At 38.4% G+C, this 27923-nt stretch overlaps 1 protein-coding gene and 1 pseudogene across 1 annotated transcript in view; both read left to right on the forward strand.

Moving 5' to 3' along the window:
* CNTNAP2 (contactin associated protein 2) overlaps positions 1-27923 on the forward strand; it is a 1481544-nt gene that overhangs the window by 782279 nt on the left and 671342 nt on the right. Inside the window, exon 15 of the mRNA XM_060107754.1 lies at positions 3054-3254. Within this exon, the coding sequence (XP_059963737.1) occupies positions 3054-3254 (201 nt within the window). The remainder of the gene's footprint in view (positions 1-3053; positions 3255-27923) is intronic.
* Positions 6923-7090, forward strand: LOC132496607 (U2 spliceosomal RNA; annotated as a pseudogene).

A 27923-nucleotide genomic window follows, 5' to 3' on the forward strand; every position in this document is an offset into this window, starting at 1 on the left:
ACACCATAACTGAACTTCTTTTAATCAATTTAAGAACAGCAAGCTGGGAAGTCTTCTGATAGAGAGGCATGTTGTAACAGACGAAGGGAAATTCTGGCTCAGAGGAGTGAAGTGGCCTGTCCACAGTCTCTAAGGATAGTCTTGGCAGAACTTGAACCAAAGTGATTTTTAAAAGTTCCTAGATTAAGGATTTGTATTCTGTTTATTTTTATTAATTCATTCTTCTGTTCAACTAATATTTTTGAAGACCTGCTATATGTCAATTACCATCCTAAACACATTGCATATAGCATTGAAACGATCCCTGCTTTCTTCCCTTCTAATGGTGGGAGACAGACATTTAAAAATAATTTAAATGTGCCCTAAGATAGAGATAAACGTTATGGAGAAAAGCAAAGCTGGGCAGGTAGATGGAGAGCATCTGTGGTGGACTGGGACTCGGGAAGGAAAGGTTGTCACTGGAGCTCAGATCTGGAGAAAAGAGTGGGCTTGAGGAAAGACAGCTCTAGATGCAGGAAAGAGCAAGTGCGAGTCTCCAAGGAGGCGGAGCCAAAGGAGCGAGGGGGAGATGAGTAGGGTGGCAAGGAAGAGCCGGATCTCGGAGGGCCTTTCACTATTCTAAGAACTAGACTTTGTCTGTGAACGAGAGCGGGTGCCATGTGAGGACCCTGAGCTGTGTCAAAATCTGACTTGTGCTCGAAAACCTCAGCCTGGTTGATGTGTTGAAGGTAGGCGTGAGGGTGCAAGGGTGGAAAGAGGGGACTGGTTAGAGGTCACTGTGGGATGCAGGCGAGCGGCCCTGGGGTTTTGACCAGAGCAGTGGCGGGGGTGGGGTGAGGGATGCCCAGATTCGGAAGAATTATTGAAGGTAGAGCAGGCGGGGGTCACTGGCAGGCTGCAGGAGGAGGTGGAAGAAAGGGAAGAGTTGAGGACGACTCCAAGGCTTTTGTCCTAGAACTGGACGAGTGGAGTTGCCATTTCCTGAAATAGGAAGACCTCAGGAGGGGCAAGTTCAGGACATCTCTCATCTCTCTTTTTTTTTTTTTTTTTTTTTTTTTTTTTTTGCGGTACGCGGGCCTCTCACTGTTGTGGCCTCTCCCCGTTGCGGAGCACAGGCTCCGGACACGCAGGCTCAGCGGCCATGGCTCACGGGCCCAGCCGCTCCGCGGCCTGTGGGATCTTCCCGGACCGGGGCACGAACCCGTGTCCCCTGCATCGGCAGGCGGACTCTCAACCACTGCGCCACCAGGGAAGCCCTCTCTCATCTCTCTTAATCTAAAGCTCTCTGTCTCTCTCTCTCCTGTGTGTGTGTCTCTCTCTCTTCCTTTGTAATTTATCACTCACTCACCTGTTGAAAAACTAGATTGTATGATGTATACAGTTTTCCACAGCATGGATTTTGCTGTTTCCCTTTGGTGACATGTTCCCCTTTCCCCTGTATTTTCTAGAAGTTGGCAGGTAGGTCTGTAAGCTTGGTGAAATTCACCTCTGAGTTTTGTCCCCACCTCTCCACATGTAGTGCTGGGTACTTGCCCTCCCCTCCTGATCCCCAGGAGGCACATCTCCTCCGGTTTTACTTGTTATATTAGCGACCATGAATAATCCTACTTAGATCCTACTAACTTGTTAGAAGTTAAAAAATTTATCATTTAGGGCTTCCCTGGTGGCGCAGTGCTTGGGAGTCCGCCTGCCGATGCAGGGGACATGGGTTCGTGCCCCGGTCCAGGAAGATCCCACATGCCGAGGAATGGCTGGGCCCGTGAGCCATGGCCGCTGAGCCTGCGCGTCTGGAGCCTGTGCTCCGCAACGGAAGAGGCCACAGCAGTGAGAGGCCCGCGTACTGCAAAAAAAAAAAAAAAAAAATTATCATTTAGCCTTCATTTATGAGCTGAAATATTTCCATAAAGAAAGTATTTAGTTACATTACACTTCATATAGCTAAGGTAGACAAAATGCTGGATTCTTTGCCTCTATTTACCAATATTCAAAGTAATGAGTTAGTTACCTAGCATCTTCCAAAATTAGACATTTCTTTTTTTTGTACAAACTCATGGAGTTAAATATACTTGCTGTATTTTAATTCTTTGCAGGAAATTCTTATTGATGTTAATTAAAATCATCCTTCTTTGGCCCTGGGGTTTTTTGAACCACTCTCTGTCTCCAGTAGTTTGTTTCTGAAGTGACAATATGTTCCAGGCTCCTCTTATCCATTTCCAGCCCTGAATCAGCCATTTCTCTGGGGACTTAGTTTTCTCTTAATGGAAAATGGTATTGAATAATGACAGTCTGGTGCCAGAGGTTGGTCCTTGTTTGGGGACTTTTTCAGTGGACAGAACTAAGACATATCTACATTTTTAAAAAGATAACATCATCCTGGGTTCATAGTGATACTTCTAATTCAAATGCAGAACCATACAGGATTTTAATTTAATCTCATCAATCTTATATATGCTTCTCCTTTTCACATATTGAAATTTTCGGGGTCCAAAACACCAAGATAATTACTTATTTACATCATCCCACATGTGTAGAGCATTTCAATAACAGAGCATGCAGTGTCTAATTATAACTGAAAGGTCAGGGTGAAAAGAATATTTGTTGACAAGATGAGTATGCATATTCTGATTAGAGCAAACAGCATGTACAAAGATCCAGAGGCTTGAGAGCACGTAGTTCATTTAGGAAGGAGCAAATACTGTTTTGCGGAAGGACTGAGGGATTACAGAGCCGGGAAGGCTCTGGAGCACAATGGGCCTCGCATTCAGTGCTGCAGATATTAGAGCATCAACCAGATTCTCAGGCTATTTGGTTTCATTTTCAGGAGGTATCTTGCGTTTGTTTTTAATAAAAAATACTACTTTTCTACTCTGTCTATATAAGCAGAACTTAAGTGTGAGAAAGGGTAGGGGTTACTTTAAGTATTACTGTCCTTAGTTCTGTTCTACAGCAGTTCAGGGAAAACACCAGGGAAAGTATAGCTCACTTATTTTCTGACATTTGAAGATGCATTTGCATACTAATGACCCATTGTCGTGGCATTTTTCTCCCCACAGAGGACAAAGTATGGACCATAGTGTCTCATGATTTGCAAATGCAGACGACGGTGGTGGGCTACAACCCAGAAAAATACTCGGTGACACAGCTCATTTACAGCGCCTCCATGGACCAGATCAGTGCCATCACCAACAGCGCCGAGTATTGTGAGCAGTACATCTCCTATTTCTGCAAGATGTCCAGGTTGTTGAACACCCCAGGTAGGCTGAGAATGGAATGTTACTTTTAATTACTATCTCAGCTGGTGATTGGGATTAACCTAAACAGTCCAACAGGTGTGGCTTATTATCTTAACAGTCCAGTCTTCAAAGCACGGGCAGCTGTGAAAGTAAAATATAACCACTTGTTTTTTCTTTCTGGAGAAGGAAGCTAAGAAATACTGTTTTTTCAAAAAAATTCCATTGTTTCTAACTTAGCGATTTTAAAAATTTATATGCATATATGTGTGTGTGTGTGAGTGCTTGTAGTGCGTAATTATCAGTATTTGCTCTGGGCAAAAGTTTATCAAAGCTCCTTGTGAACTTTCAAGTAATTCCCTTTGAGTTCTTCAGTTGTCTCTAACATAGAGATGAAAGAAGTCCGAAGGCTGTCTGCAGGTAAATAGCATATAGAATAGCGATAGAATTTAGAGCTGTTTGTTGTCTGTAGTCATTTAACAGTATCTGTTGGTCTCAAGAAGTCTGCCCTTTTTTTTTTTCATGATGGCTTACTTTTAGCAGTGCTTCAGGACTTGTGTGTGTGTGTGTGTTGGGGATAAAGAAGATACAGTTTACAAAGGGTATATTGGAAGTATCTTTACCACAAGACCCATACACTCTGGGATTCTTGGCAGTAAATTCATTATGTTGACAGCAAACTAAATCTCTTCGTCTATAGTATAACATAGAAGTAAAGCATGTGCTTTGAGTCAGAGAAACATATGTTCACACTTTTCAGCCTTGCTGCTTCTCGGATATGTGACTTTGGGAGAGTTCATTGAACTCTGCCTCAGTTTCCAGTGTCTTTCAGTCAAAGAGGGATCACAATGCCTATTTCAGGGTGACTGTGAGAATTTAATCAGGGAATATACTAAGTGCCCGTTATAAGGCTTGATGCACTTAAGGACTTAATAAAGAGCAAATAGTATATTGATGATTTTTTTATTATTAAACAACTTTGGAAGTGGCATTATGTCAGAGACCAAGGGACTGCTTGATGTCCCAAATTAGTGTTGTACTGGGGCCAGTGTTGTTCGGAGTCACAGAGAAGAGTTATAAGCAGGACAGTCTATAATGTTTTGAAGATTTAAGTGCTTTTATGTGCAAAGCCTTGTGCTAAAATTACAGACAAGTATAACCTATGAACTCTAAGAAAGTAAAATCTGTAAAATATGAAAATGATTGGTTCAGACAATTAGTGCTTCTGCTATTTGGAGAAAGAAGACGTGACTGTGGCTGGGATGTTGAAGTGAAGCTTCATTAAAGAGGTCGAAAGACAATTGGAGGTTGGTGAGAGTAAACAAGAGTCTGGAAGACAGAATACGAATGATCTTTCAGGCCACAGTGAGAAGTAGTTTAGCAGAAGCAGAGTTCGTGTCAAAGAGCAATAAGAAATAAGGCTGGAAAGTAAAAATGGGAGAAATCGTGGAGGAAATTAAATGCAATGCTGAGAGTTTTCCCTGGAGGCTCATGCTTCTCAGGCTTTAGTGTGCATGCGAATAACCTGGAGGGATTAATGAGACAAACTGCTGGGCTTCGTTCCCTGAATTTCTGATTCAGTAGGTCTGAGGTGGGGCTCCAGAATTTTCATTTGTAATGAGTGTTTTGGACTGAATTGTGTCCCCCAGAATTCACAAATTGAAGTCCTAATCCCTATTGTGACTGTATTTGAGACAGGGCTTTTAGGAGATAATTAAGGTTAAATGAGGTTATATGGTTGGATTCCTAACGTGACTGAATTGGTGGTTTATAAAAAGAGGAGTCGTCAGAAAGAGCGCTCTCACCGGAAACCAAACTGGCCAGTACCTTGGCCTTGGACTTAGAGCCTCCGGAACTGTAAGAAAAGAAATGTCTGTTGTTTAAGCCACTCAGCCGATGGTATTTTGCTATGGCAGCCTGAGTGTGCTAGTGCAGTGAGTTCCCGGGTGATGATGGTATTGCTGGTCTAGAGACCACTGTGAGAACCATAGCTGTGGGCAATGGAAATCCCTGAAGGTCCCTGCAACTGTTCTTCTATCCACCTTCACTTATTTCGGCCTTTTGTTTTATTTTTACTGGATCCTGTTTCCAGTGCTAAGAAAAGTCAACCAACGATTATAGAAAATCCGGAGCACTAGGCACAATTAATGAATCCCATCAGCTTGTCTGCCCTCAGTTTAATGAGCGGGTGCTCCTTGTGGAAGTTCATTCCAAAGATTCCAGTCCATCAGTCTCCAGTCCTGGAGGGGATGGTGTGAGGGAAAACTGCCGACCAGAAAAATAATTTGGTACCATCAGCTTTGTTTTCTTTATTTTCTTCCATTCTTCTATTAAACTCCAAAGTCAACTTTTTCTGTTTGAATTTTTGCTCTCGTGGTTAAAAAACACAATGCAACCTCCAAATAAGTTGATCTTACAGTTCAGGCACCAGGAGAATTAGGCTAGAGGTAAGAGAAACAATTTGCTTTTAGCAGTTCTGGTCTTGTAGTTCATTCCTTCCCTTCCCTCATTGGTACACTCTGTGCCTTCCCCCAGCCACCAAGAAGCCTCACACACTTATTACCCTCCTTTTGGAAACACAGGATGTCCAAAACCATCAGGAAACAGGATAAATTTGTTTTTAAAAATACTTCCATTACGTTTTCTCATAATAAGCTAAACACACTTCTCTTCAGCCTCCAGACACCTTTTCAGAGGAAGAACTACTAAATTGAAATCAAGAGTGAATTGTTAATCTGTACAATAAGCACACTATTTTCTTTGTGTTTGCAGACATTTGCAGGTTATTATTATACTTCCTAAACTGTGCATTGAAAATCATGTTATCATATGCTTCTTGCCTTTGGGGACACCCTCCATGTATCAAATTTTTACTCACATAGGATCGGACTTAATAAATGTTTGCTGACTGGAATGAAATGACAAATATATTGTTTTAAATATTTCCTCATTCAACCTTCAGTCAGTTGTTTTTAAACAAGTGTGTACATCAGAATTTTCAGGTTGCTCGTCACAATGCTGATTCCGTGATTCTGACTCGGGAGAACTTGGTTGGGGCACAGGAATGTTTGCTTTTAACAAACATCCATGCGTCATTCTGTGAACCGTACATTGAAAAATACCATCTTTAATTTATGGCATGAGGCCTCTCATCTTGGATTTTAAGGCGTCAGTCCTCTGTGTGGGAGAAGATTAAAGGGAATATTAGAACTTGTCTGACCAACTGAAATAAAATGGCATACATAACTACCTGTTCCTCCAGCTAAAATAAATTGGCATAGTGGTATTTTAAAAATCCTTTTCGTAGACTATTGTAAAGTGAATTTCAGCCTACTCTTCTTAGGCATTTTTCATATCCCAATTTCTATTTTCAGGGTTAATTAATCCATAGACAACTGAGGCAAGGAAAAGGAGTGGTTGATATAGCAAGTTTTCCTGTATTACTGTATTCTGTATATGTCCAAGTATGAAAGAATACAATTTAATACAAATCTTTAATTTGCTATTTTAAGGAGCTGATGTTTTCTGTAATTGGTTTTCTCCCTCCTTCCTGGTAACGTTCCATTTTAAATATCCATTTACTTATTCTTAACTAAGGCTGAATTTTATTGGAACTTCTGTAGTAGTACTTGTGACATCTGTTTGAATACAAAGTATATTCATTATAGTCATGGCAATTAAAATGAATATCAATCGCTTCTCGGCCTTTTGGCTAAGATCAAGTGTAAAATGAATATCAAATGGGTTTGTAATAGCTATGTACTTAAAATGTTATTCTTTGTTTTAAGAGCCTTACCCTCAAGAGTTCATTTGGGGCTCTACAGTTGCTAATGATACTTAAGATAAAGAGTTGATTTTATATGTATATGGACCTCATTTTTATTTTGATAAATCTTTGGTTGTACCACACCATTAGCTAACAAATGTAGATTTACTCATTAATGGTTTCTCACAACTTTTACAAGGATAGTAATATATGACTTACAATGTTATGACTTCTTAAAAATTTTATTTATTAATTTCTTTGACTGCATTGGATCTTTGTTGTTGCGCGTGGGCTTTCTCCAGTTGCAGCGAGCAGGGGCTACTCTTGGTTGCAGTGAGCGTGCTTCTCATTGCGGTGGCTTCTCTTGTTGCAGAGCACGGGCTCTAGGCACGTGGGCTTCAGTAGTTGTGGCACACGGGCTCAGTAGTTGTGGCTCACAGGCTTAGTTGCTCTGTGGTGCATGGGATCTTCCCGGACCAGGGTTCAAACCCGTGTCCCCTGCATTGACAGGCAGATTCTTAACCACTGTGCCACCAGGAAAGTCCCATCACTTCTTTTTTTATATATAAATTTATTTATTTTATTTATTTGTTTTTGGCTGCATTGGGTCTCTGTTGCTGTGCGTGGGCTTTCTCCAGTTGCTGCGAGCAGGGGGCTACTCTTCGCTGCAGTGCCCGGGATTCCCATTGCGGTGGCTTCTTTTGTTGCGGAGCAAGGGTTCTAGGTGCACGGGCTTCAGTAGTTGTGGCACACAGGCTCAGTAGTTGTGGCACACAGGCTCAGTAGTTGTGGCTCACAGGCTCTAGAGGGCAGGCTCAGTAATTGCGGTGCACACACGGGCTTAGCTGCTCCTTGGCATGTGGGATCTTCCCAGACCAGGGCTCGAACCCATGTCCCCTGCATTGGCAGGTGGATTCTCAACCACTGAGCCACCAGGGAAGTCCCCCATCACTTCTTTTTATTACTACAAAATTTTTAAACAGAATCAATTTTAAAGTAATGCTTTTGCCATTCTTTATGGTGATATCTATCCTTGCAATGTAACTATTAATTCACTTGTCCTTAATCAACTTTACAAAAGACACAGAGCAAAGACAAGTTTATTTTATTTCATACCAATTTGAAAATAAACAAATTAATTCTACCCAAACGGAAAAAAAAACAAACAACCATTAATAGCTATCCAAAACCACAAGGATGTTAACATGTTTTATATTTATATCCCCAGAACTGCAAATATACTGATACCTGAACTTAATGAAAGGCAGAAATCTTTAAACAGTGAAATCTACTTCTGAAAATAACTACCTCAAGAACTTAAATTTGATAAATTAGACACCAGGAGAAAGTATATTAGATCCCACTTGAGTCAAGACTTAGTCAACAATCCTAATGCTTTTAAATGGCAAAAATATTTCTCTATATTTGGATAAGACCTATTAGCCTGATTTTAAATTCTTATTTGTGTATTTTAGATGCACTGTTGTCATGTATTTATTTTATAAAACTTTATACTTTCTAATTAAGCATTTTCTTCTGAAGTATTTATTCCTTACATATATAAGTATTTAATTATAGAGATATAAAGTTGATATGTTTCCTATTTTTCTGACTATATTTAGTGTTGATTTCATTTGTTCCCAGTGTTTTTCACTGTGCCATGTAGTTTTGTTCTCATAAGTCATAGTTTTATTGCTTCTTTTTTGGAAAGAAACAGTATAAATTATCCATCCTTTTGGGTAGTTTACTATTAGATTTTGTATCTATTGAAAAGGAGTTATGTTCACAATTTTTACCTGCTAAGTAAGCTGTGTAAAATTCAATATACTTTAATGATACTGAACTGTGATTTAGTGGCATCCAAAAGACAAGAAAACATGAGTCTGGCATTGTAACTTATAAGCTATTTTTAGAAAAAAATTCTAAACTTCGGTGAAGCTATCAAAAAAGTGAATTTTCAGCTTGTGATGTGCATTATAAGAAACTATTGATGTTTAACTCTTGAAACAACGTAGATAAAACATTGCTCAACTGCAACTAAAGACTGGCATTTTCCGTGAATGAGTTTCACTGTGACTAGTCAGTATGTTAATCAAAAGATTAATCATTTATCTACTTAATCACTATGTTAAATAATTGTAATGAAATTGGAGGATACAGTTAAATGGGACAAGCAATGAAGATAGTAATAACTAAAAGGTAAAATTAGAAAATTAAATCTAGCAATATTCTACACCCAGGCAACTGGCATCTTCATAGAGGACCCTGTAGTTAAAAGGGACAGAATGGTCACAGGGGAGAGTAGAGACTATTTCAGCAGTGTGGGTAGGAGGTGATCAAAGTCTCGGCTGGAATAATGGATGAGATAATCAATCCATATATATGTATTGTTTCTTGTGTATCAGGAATTGTGATATGTAGGCTGAGATGTGAAGGATTCATTTGAGTTAACTAAGAAGAAAAATGGCAGGGGGACATCTAGGTTTGAGATGTGAGAATGTGCAGTAATTCTGAGATACAGGTCAAGGAACACAGGACTTTGAAGGAAATGAGAGAGGTCAGAGGGGCTGCAGCAGAGAACATGAGGGTGAGAGAGAGGAAAGCAGACGTGAGGAGATCAATCCAGAGTCTCTGAGTGATGGTTAGGGTTTCACTCCAAGGGCAAAGGAAATGGTTGTAAGTACGGGTATTCTGGCTGTGATGAGGAGGATAGAATCCAGGAAGGGCAGAGTCTGTATGATGGACCATCTGCTACAATGTCACAGGAGTACAGAGGAGACTGGATGACCTGTAGGGTCACTGGGAATTAGGAGGAAAAACGGTTTTAAGTTTAGGTAGTAGAATGAACAGGATCTGTGACTGCGTATATGTAGAGTAACTTTAGGGGAAGGGAAAATGCAGTCTTCCCATGTACCCAGGGGTAAAGGTAAAACGGATGACTATGAACAGTTGTAAAGCCTTCACAAGATGACTCAAAGAGGTCATGGGAGGTGCAAGAAAAGAACAGAAGGAAAGAAAATACTAATCTGAAAAAGTAGTTTAAGGAGTGGATGCTGCTAACTAAAGGGACTCAAAAGTAGTGATCAGAGCAGTAGGAAGAGAATCAAATTAGAAAAGCCTTATAATGGGGAAGCTAAGGGAAATGTGTGTTTAACAATCAACAGGTGAAAAACAAAAACAGGAAAACTGAGATGTGGTCGGTGGTGAGACATCAAAGAAGGAAGTCAGCTTTGGCTTTGGCTGTTGCGAGGCCACTGGAGTTTCACGTCTGTGGGGTCTGCTGGGTGCAGCCACTGAAGAATGAATGGCAAAAGGAAACAAGTGAAGGTTTTCAAAAAGTTCCATGGTAAAGGGATGGCTATATAGAGGATTGCTGCTTAACTGGAAGGCAGAGCCCAAGTGAGGGTTTGGGGTTTTTAAGGATATAAGGGAGTTATGAGTAAGTTTATAAATGTAGGAGGCAGTGTAGAGGCTAAAGCTAAAGGTATAAGACAGATAAGGAATGTAATAGATCCCACGAAAGAAAAGAGAGTATGGAATTTGCCTTTGCGAAGAATGAACACCTGCTCTGAGAAAGGAAGTAAAGAAAAAGGTAGAGATTTCCATTAAATTCTATTGACCAATACCATCCTTGACATTTTATCTCATTTAACTATCAAATTATGCAAAGTAGATTTTATTATCTCCATTTTGCAAACACAGGGCTCAAAGAGGTGAATAAACTCACTGAACATCACTACAGCTGGAAGCGGGCAAGCTGGGGTTCAAATGCAAATCTGCCCTACTATAAACGTTTTTTTCTGACACATTAAGAGTGTGTAAACATGTAGAGAGGTCAGTGTGCTGCCACCAAAGTGAGGGTAGGTATATATTTATATATATATATTCTTATATATATATATATATATATATATATATATATTCATTCATATATATATGAGGTATATATTTTCTCCCATTCCGTAGGTTGTCATGTCATTTTGTTTCTGGTTTCCTGTGCTGTGCAAAAGCTTTTGAGTTTAATTAGGTCTTATTTGTTTATTTTTGTTTTTATTTCCATCACTCTAGGAGACGGATACAAAAAAATATTGCTGTGATTTATGTCAAAGTGTGTTCTGCCTACGTTTTCCTCTATGAGTTTTATAGTATCCAGTCTTACATTTAGGTCTTTAATCCATTTTGTGTTTATTTTTGTATATGGTGTTAGAGAATGTTCTAATTTCATTATTTTACATGTAGCTGTCCCATTTTCCTAGCACCACTTGTTAAAGAGATTGTCTTTTCTCCATTGTATATCCTTGCCTCCTTTGTCATAGATTAACTGACCATAGGCACGTGGGTTTATTTCTGGACTTTCTATCCTGTTCCATTGATCTATATGTCTTTTTTGTGTCAGTAGTATATTGTAGCTTTGTAGTATTGTCTGAAGTCAGCAAGCCTGATTCCTCCAGGTCCATTCAAAATACCTGTCTTAAACAGGATATTGAAAGAAAAGAGAGTTTTACTATAAAAATATCTTGGAAATATCTAGAGTATTATTGAGAAATTACTCAGTTATTTATTCAGCAACATTTATTGAATACAAAATACTCTGCTGGATGCTATGAGAATACAAGGAAGGCAAAGATAATACTTTTTAAATAACATTTGCCTCAGCTTTACTCTAAGTCCTTTCAACTGATAGAATCAGCCCATCCAGATTATCTGGCATAACCACTCTTATTTAAAGTCAATTGATAATAGACTTTAATGATATCTATAAAATACTTACATGGCAACACCTAGGCTAGTGTTTGGTTTAATGACTGGGCACCTAAGCCTAGCTAAGTTGATACATAAAATTGACCAGCAAACATTATTTTTTAAATGGACAACAGAGAAATTCTAGAGTAGCAGTGATTTATTCCCTCAGTTGTGCAACGTGTACCTCTCTATGGCATCAGACAGGTGAGACAACGTGTTAGAGGTGTTGAGGGATATTTTATTCTCATATCTCTCCATTTCTGATGAGGGCACATTTGAGCCTGGTGTCAAGTTGCCAAATGAAATATCATTTTATATGGTTACAGCAATGACAATTTGAATGAATCAAGTAGATCAACTTTAGTCAGGAAGATAAGTCAAAGAAAAGATTTTCCTGTTCTCTGTGTTGCTTCAGAAAAAACCTGTAGACACCTCTGTTTCACATTTTAACCAAATTGGCATATGTCCACCAGGTATATGGCATTATTAACTCATTATCCACTCAGAATTCTGTCTAGAATCAAGCATCTCCATAGATCCAAATAAGAACACTCTATATCCATAACCTTAGAAAAGCTGCAAAATACTTCTATCACCCCATCAACATTATTTTGCAGTTTTGTTGTTGTTTACTCATAATTGAATCAAATCCCATTGCCATGCAAAGTAAAGGAAATGTTAAAGAAGTTCAAAGAAATAAAATTAAAACTCATCTTTATGCATTTCTGCGTAGAATTGGATATGGACGAAATAATAGATAAATTTTATTTTGAAGACTGTATGTTTGGTAGGTTGTTATTTTCCCATCAGGGAGTGACAAAACTTCTCTAAAATACTAAGTCACCCGAATAGCAGCTGGATTCTAATTACCCTGTTGTGTTTGCTTACTATTTGCCAAAACCAGCAACTGGTAGTTTTTATGACAGTGAATAATGTTGCAGAGTGATAGTTGACTAGGAATGCCACAGCCACTTTGACCTTCACCTCATATTTTAAATTCTCTTGAAGAAATGATGACTCTTTCTTTCTCTTGGTATTGGATCTGGCGTTCAGGCTAAATATATTGTTACCTATATAGTTGGATAAATAATACTTAAAAATAATTATCTCCAAATTAGATAATGATATAAATGGAGGGGAAATGGCATTAGTATTAAACATTTACCATGGGTATTTACATATATTGGCTCATTCAGTCCACCCCCAAAACTTTGCAAGTTATATATCACAGTTTCATTTCATAACTGAAGAAACAACTTCAGAGGGGTTAATTAACTCACCACAGGAAAAACGGTAAATATTGTGATAAGCGTCCAAACCAAGATGAAACTCTAGGCTTATGTGCCTCTAGAACTCATGTATTTTCTAACAAAATATTTAAAAAAATAAAAGGGAGGAAGGAGAGGAAAGGAGAAGTGGTAGGGGAGAGGCAGAGAGATGGGAGAGAGAGAGAAGGAAAGATAAAAATAAAATGGAGATTATGTACTGAAGATGGCGGAGTAGAAGGACATGCACTCACTCCGTCTTGCGAGAGCACCAGAACCACAGCTAACTGCTGAACAATCATCAACAGAAAGACACTGGAACACACCAAAAAAGATACCCCACATCCAAAGACAAAGGAGAAGCCACAGTGAGATGGTAGGAGGGGCGCAATCACAATAAAATCAAATCCCATAACCACTGGGTGGGCCACTCACAAACTGGAAAACAATTATACCACAAGAGTCCACCCACTGGAATGAAGATTCTGAGCCCCATGTCAGGCTTCCCAACCTGGGGGTCTGGCAACAGGAGGAGGAATCCCCAGAGACTCGGACTTTGAAGGGCAGCAGGATTTGATTGCAGGACTTCAACAGGACTGGGGGGAAACAGAGACTCCAGGCTTGGAGGGCACACACAACAAAGTAGTGTGCACACCAGGCCCCTTGGGGGGAAGGATCAGTGACCTCACAGGACACTGAACCAGACCTACCTGCTAGTTTTGGAGGGTCTCCTGCAGAGGCAGGGGGTGGCTGTGGCTCACCAAGGGGACAAGGACACGGGCAGCAGAAGATCTGGGAAGTACTCATTTGATGAGATCGCTCCCATAGTCCGCCATTAGCCCCACCAAAGAACCTGTAGGCTCCAGTGCTGGGTCACCTCAGGCCAAACAACCAACAGGGAGGAAACACAGCCCCACCCATCAGCAGACAAGCAGATTAAAGTTTTACTGAGCTCTGCCCACCAGAGCAACACCCATGTCTACCCACCACCAGTCCCTCCCATCAGGAAGCTTGCACAAGCCTCTTAGATAGCCTCATCCACCAGAAAGCAGACAGCAGAAGCAAGAAGAACTACAATCCTGCAGCCTGCAGAACGAAAACCACAATCACAGAAAGAGAGACAAAAGGAAAAGGCAGAGGACTATGTCCCAGATGAAGGAACAAGATAAAACACTAGAAAAACAAGTAAATGAAGTGGAGATAGGCAACCTTCCAGAAAAAGAATTCAGAATAATGATAGTGAAGATGATCCAGGACCTTGGAAAAAGAATGGACGCAAAGATTGAGAAGATGAAAGAAATGTTTAACAAAGACCTAGAAAAAGTAAAGAACAAACACCTAGAAGGATTAAAGAACAAACAGAGATGAACAATACAATAACTGAAATGAAAAATACACTAAAAGGAATCAATAGCAGAATAACTGAGGCAGAAGAACAGATAAGTGACCTGGAAGAGAGAATGGTGGAAATCACTGCCATGGAACAGAATAAATGAAAATAAATAAAGACTGCCTAAGAGACCTCTGGGACAACGTTAAACACACCAACGTTCGCATTATAGGTGTCGCAGAAGGAGGAGAAGAGAAAGAGAAAGGACCCGAGAAAATATATGAAGAGATTATAGTCAAAAACTTCCCTCACATGGGAAAGGAAATAGCCACCCAAGTCCAGGAAGGGCAGAGAGTCCCAGGCAGGATAAACTCAAGGAGAAACATGCCCAGATACATAGTAATCAAACTGACAAAAATTAAAGATGAAGAAAAATTATTAAAAGCAACAAGGGAAAAACCACAAATAACATACAAGGGAAATCCCATAAGGTTAAGAGCTGATTTCTCAGCAGAAATTCTGCAAGCCAGAAGGGAGTGGTACAATATATTTAAAATAATGAAAGGAAAGAACCTACAACCGAGATTACTCTTCCCGGCAAGGATCTCATTCAGATTCAATGGAGAAATCAAAAGCTTTACAGACAAGCAAAAGCTAAGAGAATTCAGCACCACTAAAGCAGCTCTACAATAAATGCTAAAGGAACTTCTCTAAGTGGGAAACACAAGAGAAGAAAAGGACCTACAAAAACAAACCCAGAGCAATTAAGAAAATGGTAATAGGAACATACATGCCAATAATTACCTTAAATGTGAATGGATTAAATGCCCCAACCAAAAGACACAGACTGGCTGAATGGTTACAAAAACAAGACACATCTATATGCAGTCTACAAGAGACCCTCTTCAGACCTAGGGACAAATACAGACTGAAAATGAGGGGATGGAAAAAGATATTGAATGCAAATGGAAATCGAAAGCTGGAGGGCTTCCCTGGTGGCTCAGTGGTTGAGAGTCCGCCTGCCAATGCAGGGGACGCGGGTTCGTGCCCCAGTCCGGGAAGATCCTACATGCCGTGGAGTGGCTGGGCCCGTGAGCCATGGCCACTGAGCCTGCGCGTCTGGAGCCTGTGCTCCTCAACAGGAGAGGCCACAACGGTGAGAAGCCCGCGTACCACAAAAAAAAAAAAAAAAAAGAAAGCTGGAGTAGCAGTCCTCATATCAGATAAAATAGACTTTAAAATCAAGAATGTTACAAGAGACAAGGAAGGACACTACATAATGATCAAGGGCTCAATCCAAGAAGTTATAACAATTATAAATATATATGCAGCCAACATAGGAGTACCTCAATACATAAGGCAAAGGCTAACAGCTATAAAAGGGGAAATGGAAGTAGCAAAATAATAATAGGGGACTTTAACACCTCACTTACACCAATGGACAGATCATGAAGACAGAAAATTAATAAGGAAACACAGGCTTTAAATTACACAATAGACCAGATAGATTTAATTGATACTTATAGGACATTCCATTTGAAAACAGCAGATTACACTTTCTTCTCAAGTGCACATGGAATATTCTCCAGGATAGATTACATCTTGAGTCACAAATCAGGCCTTGGTAAGTTTAAGAAAATTGAAATCATATCAAGCACCTTTATGACCACAATGAGATTAGAAATACTTCTATGAGATTAGAGATTACAAATAAATTAGCTATGAGATTAGAAATAAATTACAGGAAAAAAAAGTAAAAAACACAAACACATGGAGGCTAAACAATACACTACTAAATGACCAAGAGATCACTGAAGAAATCAAAGAGGAAGTTAAAAAATACCTAGACACAAATGACAATGAAAACATGATGAGCCAAAACCTATGGGATGAAGCAAAAGCAGTTGTAATAGGGGAGTTTATAGCAATACATTCCTACCTCAGAAAACAAGAAAAGTTTCAAATAAACAATCTAACCTTACACCTAAAGGAACTAGAGAAAGAAGAACAAACATAACCCAAAGTTACTAGAAGGAAAGAAACCATAAGGATCAGAGCAGAAATATATGAAATAGAAGCAAACAAAACATAGCAAAGATCAATAAAACTAAAAGGTGTTTCTTTGAGAAGATAAACAAAATTGATAAACCATTAGCCAGACTCATCAAGAAAAAGAGGGAGGGGACTCAAATCAATAAAACTCAAAATGAAAAAGGAGAAGTTACAACAGATACCGCAGAGATACAAAGCATCCTAAGAGAGTACTACAAGCAACTGTATGCCAATAAAATGGACAGTCTGTAAGAAATGGACATATTCTTAGGTATAACCTTCCAAGACTGAAGCAGGAAGAAATAGAAAATATGAACAGACCAATCGCAAGTAATGAAATTGAAACTGTGATTTAAAATCTTCCAACAAACAGAAGTCCAGGACCAGATATCTTCACAGGTGAATTCTATCAAATATTTATAGAAGAGCTAACACCCATCCTTCACAGACTCTTCCAAAAAATTGCAGAGGAAGGAACACTCCCAAACTCATTCTACAAGGCCATCACCCTGATACCAAAACCAGACAAAGATACTACAAAAAAAGGAAATTACAGACCAACATTACTGATGAATATAGATGCAAAAATCCTCAGCAAAATACTAGCAAACAGAATGCAACAACATATTAAAAGGATCATACACCATGATCAAGTGGGATTTATCCCAGTGATGCAAGGATTCTTCAATATAGGCAAATCAATCAATGTGATACACCATATTAACAAATTGAAGAATAAAAACCTATAATCATCTGAATAGGTGCAGAAAAAGCTTTTGACAAAATTCAACATCCATTTATGATAAAAACTCTCCAGAAAGTGGGCATAGAAGGAACCTACCTCAACATAATAAAGGCCATGTATGACAAACTCACAACAAACATCATTCTCAATGGTGAAAAACTGAAAGCATTTCCTCTAAGATCATGAACAAGACAAGGATGTCCATTCTAGCCACTGTTATTCAACATAGTTTTGGACGTCCTAGCCAAGGCAATCAGAGAAGAAAAAGAAATAAAAGGAATAGAAATTGGAAAAGAAGAAGTAAAACTGTCACTGTTTGCAGATGACATGATACTATACATAGAAAATCCTAAAGATGCTACCAGAAAACTACTAGAGCTAATCAATGAATCTGGTACCATAGCAGGTTACAAAATTAATGCACAGAAATCTCTTGCATTCCTATACACTAACAACGAAAGATCAGAAAGAGAAATTAAGGAAACAATCCCATTCACCACTGCAACAAAAAGAAAAAAATACCTAGGAATAAAGCTACCTGAGGAGGTAAAAGACCTGGACTCAGAAAACTATAAGATACTGATGAAAGAAATCAAAGATGACATAAGCAGATGGAAAGATATACCATGTTCTTGGATTGGCAGAATCAATATTGTGAAAATGACTATACTACCCAAAGCAATCTACAGATGCGATGCAATCCCTATCAAATTACCAATGGCATTTTTTACAGAACTAGCACAAAAAATCTTAAAATTTGTTTGGAGACACGAAAGACACCGAATAGCCAAAGCAATCTTGAGAACAAAAAAAACAGAGCTGGAGGAATCAGACTCCCTGACTTCAGACTATACTACAGTGCTACAGTAATCAAGACAATATGGTACTGGCACAAAAGCAGAAATGTAAATCAATGGAACAGGATAGAAAGCCCAGAGGTAAACCCACACACCTATGGTCAATTAATCTATGACAAAGGAGGCAAGGTTATACAATGGAGAAAAGACAGTGTCTTCAATAAGTGGTGCTGGAAAAACTGGACAGCTACATGTAAAGGAATGAAATTAGAAAACTCCCTAACACGATACACAAAAGTAAACTCCAAATGGATTAAAGACCTAAATGTAAGACCGGACACTCTAAAACTCTTAGAGGAAAACATAGGAAGAACACTCTTTGATATAAATCACAGCAAGATCTTTTTTGACCCACCTCCTAGAGTAATGGAAATAAAAACAAAAATAAACAAATGGGACCTAATGAAACTTAAAAACTTTTGCACACCAAAGGAAACAATAAACAAGACGAAAAGACAACCCTCAGAATGGGAGAAAATATTTGCAAACAAATCAATGGACAAAGGATTAATCTCCAAAATATATAATCAGCTCTTGAAGCTCAATATCAAAAAACCAAACAACCCCATCAAAACATTGGTAGGAGTCCTAAATAGACATTTCTCCAAAGAAGACATACAGATGGCCAAGAAGCACATGAAAAGCTGCTCAACATCACTAATTATTAGAGAAATGCAAATCAAAGCTACAACGAGGTATCACCTCACACTGGTTAGAATGGGAATCATCAGAAAATCTACAAATAATAAATGCTGGAGAGGGTGTGGAGAAAAGGGCACCCTCTTGCACTGTTGGCAGGAATGTAAATTGACACATCCACTATGGAGAACAGTATGGAGGTTCCTTAAAAAACTAAAGATAGAATTACCGTATGACCCAACAATCCCACTACTGGGCATATACCCAGAGAAAACCATAATTCAAAAAGACACATGCACCCCAATGTTCATTGCAGCACTATTTACAATAGGTAGGTCATGGAAGCAGACTAAATGTCCATCGACAGACGAATGGATAAAGAAGATGTATATATATATAATGGAATATTACTTAGCCATAAATTGGAACAAAATTGGGTCATTTGTGGAGACGTGGGTCAACCTAGAGACTGTACAGAGTGAAGTAAGTCAGAAAGAGAAAAATAAATATCACATATTAATGCATTTTTGTGGAATCTAGAAAAATGGTACAGATGGACCAGTTTTCAAAGCAGAAATAGAGACACAGATGTAGAGAACAAATGTATGGATACCAAGGGGGGAAATTGGGAGATGGGGGGTGGGATGAATTGGGAGATTGGGAAATAAATAAAATTAAAATAAAATAAAATAAAATAAATTGGGTCCCGCATAAGCTAATCGATTATGAAATTTTTAATTTCTTCTAGATTGCAGAATTACTGTGTGCTTTCAGCATAATTAAAGTTGAAGGCTGAAGCATTTTTGTCAAGTAGTAGGGTAAAAGATACATTTATAAGAGCTGCAAAACCTTCATTTTGAAATCCTACCTTTTTTACTTTCAATATCCCTGGTTTGGACCTGGGAAATATATTCAAAAATACGGTTTAGATGACAATTTGTTTGGAACCATATTGAAAAACATTTTATATGAAAGAAATAAAAACAGGCCTCTCTTTCTGTAGAGCACGACTTTCATGTTTTTAATATCCAGATATTTCAAATAAAACAGGTGAATTTTATATTGATGAAATACAAAAATGTTGCAAAAGGTTATCCACGTTTTTTCAGACATAAGTTATGAAAACAATATGTTGACAGTTTCTTTTTTTTTTTTTTTGATCTTTGCAGAAGAAACTCACATCGCTAAGCCTAACAGTCATGATCTGCCCAATGTTGCATTCTTATCTTATTAATTTGCTGTTGACAGATTGTTCAGAGACCCTATTAGAATGGGGAAGGACAGGGATGGCCAGGTCTACCAGTGGGTGGGCAGGGACTGAGGGGTGGGCCCTAAGACACTGACATGGACAGGAAGTCAACCAGCAGAGACATAGAGATTCGTTCTCTTAGGATAGGGAATTGTTTTCTGTCAAGAGAATAAAATAACCCTCAGTTCAGTCTCGTAAGTGGGAGGGAGAGAGGACCAGAGGAGGTAGTTCCACAGTGAGTAACAGGAGGGAGGGGACTGAGTATGAGGGCATGGGGGCCAGGGCAGGAGGGTGAGGCCAGAGAGAACAAAGGAAAATAAGTAGAACAAACAGCCCACTCCCTGTTATGTCCTGCCGGACTGTTAATTATATTTAGTATCTCATAATTTTTATAAACTCATATTGATCTTGTTAGCCCAAATGTTAAGATCAATGAATCTTTCTTCTTAGAAGGCAGCCATGTAAAGGTCTGTAGAAACCAAAAGTTTTTATTTTGTTTCATGTCAAAACATCAAAATGGTAAGGTGATCAGAGCAACAAAGTCAGGAGGACTGATATTATGAGGTACTCAAGTCTACAAAATGAAGCTTTGTACATACCATAGGCAGATAGATGTTTCAGCTCTATTAACCAGTCATGGATTTGCATAAAGAGAACTGATAGAATAATTTATAAGGTTTTCATGTAAAAATGGAAGTATTAATGAAATAATGCTGAGCAGAGAGGAAATGTGTACTTCCCGAATGAGTAGTCATTGCACGTAGGTCTCATAGACTGTCACAGAGGGTTTGAATTTGGGAATCACTGCACACACATACAATATCAGCTTTTTGACGACCTAGGCGGGTAGGATAGGGAGGGTAGGAGGGAGGCTCAAGAGGGAGGGGATATGGGGACATATGTATACGTATAGCTGATTCACTTTGTTATACAGCAGAAACTAACCCAACGTTGTAAAGCAATTATACTCCAATAAAGATGTATAAAAAAATGAATGAATATAGTAGATGATTTTAAAATTAATATTTGGCTTTAGATTGCTTTACCATAATTTTTTAGATAGGAGTAACCAATATCTAAAAATGTACTCTAAACATGCTATTGAAGTTACAAGATACTCAATGGTGATGACTTCTTTCTCCTTCCGTTCCTAGGCAATTTATTATTCCTTTTCTTTCCAATCCTGAAATATTTTTCAGATTAAGCAAAGCACCCACCATAACTAAATATATACATATATATATATATATATTTTTATCCACTGAGGTATGTACCAGTGCATATGCTTCTGTAATAATGTACCTATATGTGTTTTAAATACATAAATACTACACACAGACACACACACAAACACACACGCACACACAAAACTTCCATGGTTCCAAAAATAACCTAGTCAAGCTGAATTCTTCCATTGAACTGTCCCTGAAATGAGAAACTGGTTAGTTCTGATAGGCTTCCATACTATATGGCACAGACTTCTTGAAAATAATAATACACAGAGCTTTTTTGAAATGCAAACGAAACAAATTACTTATATAGAATAGGTGTCTGCTTTTAAAAATGGCATTTGTGGGGAAAATAATCAGGCTGGAGATAACTGAAAGTTGGCTGTAATTTACTAAATTGATAGCTATAAATGAATTTAAGATTAAAAATGACAGAGGTGGAAAAAAATTAAAACTAAATGTAACTCAGTATCATATAGCTGAAGCCAGAGTATTTTACCAAAAACAGAGATATATTTAGTGGGGAGGGGTAGGCTTTGGTCAAATATGAGAGATAAATGTCTAAAGTAACATAGACCAAATATAAATTTAAAAAGCATCTGGCATAAGCATAGTGTGAAAATATATAGCCCCCAATTTTTTAATCGTTTTTTTACTACCACTCAGAATCACTGTTATCCTGTGTTGAGTATCACCTCAAGATTGGGGCAATGCAGTTCAGGCAAAATGTATAAAATATGTATAGGCATGGTTCAGAGAAATAAAGGCAAGGATAAATGACCTGAGGAGGAGAAGTATAATTGGAATTATATATGTAGGAGGAAGATCTATAAAAAAGAAGTCCTTGAGAAAATAAAAATAATGTTGAACTGCCGGGGAAATTTCATTTTTAATGAGAAAGTAGAAAAACAAAGAAACTGGGTTTCACTTATATTAGAAAGGATTTAGCAGAGATTTTATCTGAAGCAACTTCTTAGGATAGTATAGATGAAATGCTTGCCTATGCGTAGAAGTTTCAGAAAGGAAAAGAAGCTTAGCTTCCTGCATCAAATTCTGGGAGCTGAAATTAGATCACATGGAGAGGTCTTGAAGGCTGTCTCTCAAGATATCTGACATTACCTTAATGAGTTTTCTACGATTCAAAGTCAGATTCTTGTGAGGGAACTTGATTCATCAGTGTACTCTAGTTTGCTCTCAAATATAATCAGAGCCTCTGAGATTGAGATCTGCAATCAGAATGCTGTTACATTAATTTACAATGAGAAGAGTGACTGCTGATGGGATAGGATGGACTGGCCAGCACATTCTATGCTGGCAAGGTACGTGGAGAGCCAAATTGTAAACCAGGATGCCAGTGGATCAATTTGTAATGAAAAATGTAGTGCTGGAGGGACTGGACACCTGTGTTCTCTAACCCGCCAACCGCCCCCCCCACCCCCCGGAGGGTTACCATGCGAGGAGCCAAATTGAAATCAGACGCTTGCTTCCCGAGCATGGACCCAGAACAGGAGGGGCGGAGTGTGATGTGAGAGCTAGAGAGAAGAGACTATCTGTGGACCATGGAGCCCTCTTCCTTAGCCTGTAGCTGGATATAAAGTCCATCTTGCTCACCACCCTTTTGCCTCCATATTGGCTCATCTTTCCAGCTTCCTTCTGACCCTGTCCTTTATTATGAAGCTCTGCTAATATATGCAATCAGATTACAGTGGAGTCTTGCTAGCTTGGGAGCCATTTAATCTCGTAGCAATTTTGTTCCAATCCTTTAAATGTTTATATTTTAGTTTAACTCAGGCCAATCTTATTTTCAAAACTCTTCAGGGAAGCCGCCTAAGACCCCAACGCTGACAACCTAAGACAACAGAGGTGATTTCTTAAGTCCTTTCCGATCCTATCTTTTTGTCGGAAAAAATGTTTCTAACGCTGTATTATTGCATACGGATAACTGAATTTCCTTTGTAAAGAATAGGAGAGACAAAGAAAAAGAAAATTGGGTAGACTTAAAGATGTGTCCTACATATAACTAAATCCTTAATGGGTTTTTTTTCTTTTCAGTTCTGAGAGGGGGGAAAAAGACGATGATTGAGATGTTTACATTCATTGCTAGGAAACATGAATTTTGGCTCCCTATGGAGATTAAATGGAATATGCAGATACAGTACTTCTTTTCACAGTAGCTTTTATAGATATTTTGATCATTTTCTTCATATTAGACTTCCAGTTTGGAATTGACTGTGAAAATGAAGAAATACTTGCTCAGCAAAAAAAAGTCTTAGGACAAATGAAACCACGCACTCCCTGGTAGCTTTTGTGGTAACAGATGCCACCAAGACAGAGAAACCGTTGTGGTGAATAGATCTTATCATCTAGCTGTGTGCTCTTGCTGAAATACTGAAGGCAAGCCGTGTGTTTGTATGGGACTCCACTGGAAAGTTATCACATGATAATATAAAGAAAATGACAATGACTAGAGAGTAATACAATTAATTTATAGCCAGATACATTAAATCCAAGACTGATAGTAGATTTACCCCTGGGAAGGAAGAGGAGAGAATGGAATGGGTTTTGTTTTAAAGAACTCCTGAAACCTACCAGGATGTTGCCTAATGAGGTGATGTAATATCACTTGATGCCAAATTTGCATAATGCCTTTTTTTCCCTAAGAGATTGCTTTGAAACAATAACAAAGAAACTGAAATGAGGTGGAAAACAGAATAACAAAACACAAATATTTTCTCAGCGTTTGCAAATATTAAAAATAACTTTCTATCTTCTGATTTATTAGTTCTCCTGAGAGCCCACCTGGATGTCCTCAGAATATAAAATGATATTTAAATTAATTAATACATTGGGATTTAGATTTCTTTATAACTATGCCACTTGTCTAAAAAATATTTATAGCTGTGTATGCATCATGCAAAGCAACAGTGGTCAGGTGAATTATGCCATGTTGCTCAGGACCAGACAGACCCCTATGAACAGCTTTAATTTATGCACAGACTTGTAAATAAGGCCTCCCATTAAGAAGATTGTTCAAAGAAGTCTGTCTTTTGCAATTTATTTCTTTCATTTTGTACCTTTGTCCTTTTAATGGAGAACTTTCTCTTCCTGTAGGTATCTGTTTTCTGACCAACTGCTTATCCAAAAAGGAAAACGTTTTGGTGCTCTAATTTCTGGATTACTCTGTCACCCCAGGGTCCACAAATCTTCCCCTTATTGCTACTCCTTTCCCAATTTTATATGAGACCTAGTGCTTATATTGTCTGTGTTTAAAATCCTCTCTACAGAAATGGGAAAGACTCTGCTTTCAAACATTTTATATTTGTTGCTTAATTAAGTTTTAGCATAAAAAGGTTTTAGTCACTGCACCACATTGTACATATTGTTTTGTATTTAAAAGTCTTCATGTTTAATTTTGAAATTGCTCATCATTTCTTCTTTTTTTCATTCATTCTCTGAACTAATGTTTATTGACCATCTACTCACTTTAAGGTATTAAGCTAACTTCTGTGGGAGATTAAAAAGTGAATAAGATCTGATCCCTTAAGGCAGTGATATCCTATTAAAGGTGTTTTAAACAGCTTCTGCTCAGAAGGAAGTAGGAGGGTGGGAGACTGGTGAGCCTTTGAAATCACATTGTACCTAACATTGGCCCTAAAAGTATCCATCACTGAGGTCTTTGTTGAGGGAGCTGCAGAGCAGATGGAAGCATGCGCACTCTTCCCTTGTCAGCATCCTCATGCCTGCCTCCCCACCCAAACATGCACATCAAGACGGAAGTACTTATGTCCAGACCTCTGTCCTCAGGGGTCTGCTGCCCTGGGTGTGGTTGTTATAAACCTATCTTAAACCTATTTCCTGATGTTGTATGTGCTCTCCTGGGCCCCTCCTTCCCTCCTCTCCCAGACATATCTTCGGTATGATGCACCTGTTAACCCAGCCTCAAACTTCAGTGTGACAGTGTTTTCCCTTCCTTTGTCTCAAGAACTCCAATGTTTTTATTGCATACCTGATATAATTTTTAGAGAATATATGTCATTTTCTGGATAACTCTTTTAACATTCTTGCTTTTTAACTTTAAGCTGTATACTTTTATTTCTGGAAGCAGAATTTTGGCCAGAATGTTTAACCCAGTTCAGTAGAGGTCAGTTCCCCACTTTAAGCCACAGTCCATGCTGACTACAGCAGCCTCACTGAGCTCTTTAATAGTAGAATTTGGTAGTAGTGTGCTACTTCCAGGCTTTGAAGAAAATGCCTCTGCTCTCACCTTCCAAATTCAGCTGCTTCCCAAGTGACTGCTTTTTGATCTGAAGCAATCACCCTCTAGTCTACCAGCCTGCACCATGCCATAACACTACCCTAGTAGAAAGTTGGACCTACATTCCAGTCACCAAAGCCATTTGCCCTTCACATCTGTGTCACTAATAACAGTACCAAGGCCCTCTCCCTAAGTGGTCCATCATCTTAACTCTCAGGACATACACTTTAGTCTTGGTGCTCTTGTAGGCTTTCAAGAAAGGCCAATTAATCCTTTCTTAGAAAGTTCAATACCAGTTTTCAGCTTATTTTCTCCAATACCCAGGTGGCACATGTATTAATCAAATATACACCCCCCCAAAATCTGATTTCTATAATATAAATGCAACATCAGACAGTTTGCACAATAAATTTAACCCTCCCCTCTTCAAGGACCCTTTGTCCTTTACAAGCCAGTTTCAGATTCTCCATCTCCATCACTGCCCGAAGGATAACATCCCAGTGTTGTCAGGGGTCATTTAGCCCACCGATGGGATGGCACAGTCCCTACATCTGCTCCCAAATCAAGGGGCGGATTAACGGTGCATTGCAGTTCTTGGTAAGAATTAGAGTAGAAGATAAAATTAAGGTGTAGGAGTTAGGCAGGAAATTTAGGTAGAACTACTTGGGACATGTAGCTAAGCAAGATATAATTATCTAACTATAATTGGCCCAGAACATCAGGCCTACCATCCCTAAAGGCTGCTTTTTTTTTTTTTTTTTTTTTTTTTTTTTGCAAAGAGACAGTGATACCATAAAAGAGCAGATGGGACTCTTGTATGAGTGTGAGTGAGTACTGGACACTTCGTACCTTAAGAGTAGCCTGCACAGAATCTGGTTTAGGAATTCCTATTGGCACTAACTGGTCAGCTTGATAGCTCATTATTTATGTGTCTTCTATTCCTTTGGGCTAGCACAATTATTACATTAAAAAGAAGAGTTCTGGAAAATTTTAGTAACATCTCTATAGGCCTACTGGCCTCTATCATCAGATTACTTAAAACTACCTAGCAAATTAACACAACCAAGGAAAGCCAACAAATGCGATTAATTTGAACATGACTCCAACAATTTTTGCTACATTTCAATTTTATTCCTTAAAAATTCTATGCTAAAGAAAATTATTCAAGTCTAGAAGTGTGATTTTTGCCCCATTGAATGCTCCTGCTTCAAAGGCCCTTACATGTAACTCTGTAAGTAGCCCTATAATTACAACGTTGTTTCTTAAAAAAGGCTAAACAAAGTCTCCTATGTTCAAGAAATGCACTGTGGAGAGAGGCCCCAGTACCACAAAGGGTTTATGGCTCCTGTTTATATAGGGAAGGTTAGTATGATGGACATTCTAGTTTGTTCTTTCCCTCGGTCTATAATAGGCATTTTATAGGCATCTTAGTTTGCTGAAAGCAACCTGGCCAAAAACATGCTGGCTGTAGGAAATGGTTTTCAATTGTGTTTCTCTAGTGAAATGGTGTCCTGGAACTACTAGTCTGTATAATCTTTGTATGTATAACCACAAAGGAGTTTAGTTCTTAAAACCCTTTATTTCTAAATGTGGACTTGGTCATTTATTTACCCATTCACCCTGCAACTCATTAGTTCTTTGTACCAACATTTGCTGAATATCTGTGCTATGTGACTTTCTAAGTCCTGTGGAGAATAAAAATAAAGTCCAGTTTTCTGTGAAGCAAAATCTGTTTAATTGCTAAGACATTAAGAGCATTAAACTAATATACATTTTCCATTTCATTTAGGAGGTGGAAATTCATAGTAGTGAAATAATTTAAAACAGAACAGGTTTTATACAATCATATATACACAAATATAAGTATATTTTTATGTGTGCATATGTATATATAGTTTTATATATAGATACAATTTTAGAGGTAGTAAACATGATTTCCCATAGTTAGTTCTTTAATGATAACAAATAAAATGTCTTAATGCTTATAAATGAATCAGAAGCTATCCATTTGTAAAATAATCAAGCAGAGTAATTATTCATTTTTGGAATACAAGGAGAACAGCCATAACTACTTACTTTAAACTTTAGATTAGGGCTTCCTAGCCTTTATCTTTATTATTATTATTTTTTACTATATGATTCCACCAGAGTTGGCAAATCCTCAAAGACATAAAACAGATTAGTGGTTCCCTAGGGTGGGAGCTGGTGGGAGAGGGAAACAAGGAGTAACTGTTTAATGGGTACAGGATTTCCCTTCAGGATGATGAAAATGTTCAGAAACTGGGTAGTGGTGATGGCTGTACAAACTGTGAGTACAGTACATGTCACTAATGGTACATGTTTCTGTTATGTACACACACACACACATATATATATATATATATTTTTTTTTAATCTACAGACAGTAAGTGCTGGAGAGGGTGTGGAGAAAAGGGCACCCTCTTGCACTGTTGGTGGGAATGTAAATTGATAGAGCCACTATAGAGAACAGTATGGAGGTTCCTTAAAAAACTAAAAATAGAACTACCATATGACCCAGCAATCCCACTACTGGCCATATACC

Source organism: Mesoplodon densirostris, chromosome 9 (genome assembly GCF_025265405.1).
Source record: "Mesoplodon densirostris isolate mMesDen1 chromosome 9, mMesDen1 primary haplotype, whole genome shotgun sequence".
Taxonomy (NCBI): domain Eukaryota; kingdom Metazoa; phylum Chordata; class Mammalia; order Artiodactyla; family Ziphiidae; genus Mesoplodon; species Mesoplodon densirostris.